This window comes from Sinocyclocheilus grahami, unplaced genomic scaffold (genome assembly GCF_001515645.1).
Source record: "Sinocyclocheilus grahami isolate Dianchi unplaced genomic scaffold, SAMN03320097.WGS_v1.1 scaffold1593.1, whole genome shotgun sequence".
In the NCBI taxonomy this organism is placed as follows: Eukaryota; Metazoa; Chordata; class Actinopteri; order Cypriniformes; family Cyprinidae; genus Sinocyclocheilus; species Sinocyclocheilus grahami.
In genome coordinates, this window is record NW_015506772.1 from 10,690 (window position 1) to 12,279 (window position 1,590).

General features: G+C 39.3%; 2 protein-coding genes across 2 annotated transcripts in view; both read left to right on the top strand.

Annotated features, from left to right (window-relative positions):
- Window positions 1-475, top strand: part of LOC107571428 (phosphatidylinositol 4,5-bisphosphate 3-kinase catalytic subunit alpha isoform-like) — a 5,048-nt gene extending 4,573 nt beyond the window's left edge. Inside the window, exon 3 of the mRNA XM_016257753.1 lies at window positions 296-475. Within this exon, the coding sequence (XP_016113239.1) occupies window positions 296-475 (180 nt within the window). The remainder of the gene's footprint in view (window positions 1-295) is intronic.
- Window positions 1-1,590, top strand: part of LOC107571432 (phosphatidylinositol 4,5-bisphosphate 3-kinase catalytic subunit alpha isoform) — a 25,098-nt gene that overhangs the window by 3,593 nt on the left and 19,915 nt on the right. The window contains exon 2 of the mRNA XM_016257759.1: window positions 1,228-1,444. Coding sequence (XP_016113245.1) covers window positions 1,256-1,444 — 189 coding nt within the window. The 5' untranslated portion in view covers window positions 1,228-1,255. The remainder of the gene's footprint in view (window positions 1-1,227; window positions 1,445-1,590) is intronic.

Below are 1,590 nucleotides of genomic sequence, written 5' to 3' on the forward strand. Positions count from 1 at the left end.
TTTTGTACTTGTAAATATATCAAAACTTAATGTTTGATTAGTAATATGCATTGCTAAGAACTTCATTTGAACAACTTTAAAACTTTAAAGCTCAATATTTAGATTTTTTTGCACCCTCAGATTCCAGATTTTCAAATATTGTCCTCTCCTAACAAACCATACATCAATGGAGAGCTCATTTATTCAGATGATGTATAAATCTCAATTTCAGACAAATTGACCCAGATGACTGGTTTTGTGCTCCAGGGTCACATATAAATAACATTTTACTAACTTACTTACTATCGGGCCGCAGGAGGAGTCCTGCTACATCTTTGTGGGAGTGACGCAGGAGGCCGAGCGCGAGGAGTTCTACGACGAGACGCGGCGTCTGTGTGACCTGCGGCTCTTTCACCCCATCCTCAAAGTCATCGAGCCGCTGGGGAACAGAGAGGAGAAGATCCTCAACCGGGAGATCGGTCAGTGTGTGTCGTGATTAGCCAATCAACAAGCAAAGACAGTCTAATGAATAAATCGAACAGAAGTTAATATCAGTGTTGGGGAAAGTTACTTTTAAAGTAATGCATTACAATATTGCATTACTCCCTAAAAAAAGTAACTTATGTTACTTTGTTACTTCTTATGGAAAGTAATGCATACTTTTGCGTTACTTTTTCAAATCTGGACTGGGCTTGTTTGTTTGTTTTTAATATGAAAATGTTATATTTTTGGCAAATATAAAAGCCCCTTAACACCAAAAGTGAAATGAATAAGCCTCAGGCTGAAGTAAAGAAAGCTCAACACTTTTTGATCAGCAATAAAAAAAAACAAGACAATTATTTGTTGAATTGGATCAAGGTCAGTTGCTATAGCTATCACTATCTGATGCGTTACTGTAGCTGATGGCTGCATGGTTACAATTTTATCTCTAATAGTATCGATCTTAGAAGTAAAGTCATTACTGCTGTGCTGTTGGGAAATGTCAACACTTGTTGATGCTTTATTTTTCGTTTAAAACAAACACTTAACAAAATTTGGGTAATATTTTCAGAAAACAAGACAAAATATCTTAAGTCATTTTACTTTCAAGTAAATGCTTCCTGATTCAAGAATCTTTAGATATTTATACTAGAAAACAAGACAAAAATACTAAGGAAGAAAAGATTTTTTGCAGTGTGATGAAACGTTCCAGCCTGATTTCTCTCTCTCTCTGTGTGTGTGTGTGTGTGTGTGAGTGTGTGTGTGCAGGTGTTGAGTGTGTGTGTTCGGGGACAGCATGGCTCCTCGGCCATCCTCAGGAGAGTTATGGGGGCTTCACCTGATGCCTCCTCGGATCCTGGTGGACTGCTGTCTTCCGAACGGGATCCTGGTGAGTCTGGAGTGTCTGAGAGAAGCTCCTCTGACCAGCATCAAGCAGCAGCTCTTCAGCGAGGCCCGCAAATACCCGCTCTACCACCTGCTGCAGGTACACACACCTTACTTCATCATACTGTTCTAGTTTATTTCAGGATTGATTTTACTATTATTTTATTGACGTGTGACCCTGGGGCACAAAAGCAGTGTTAAGTCGCTGGGGGATATTTGTAGCAATAGCCAACAATACATTGTATG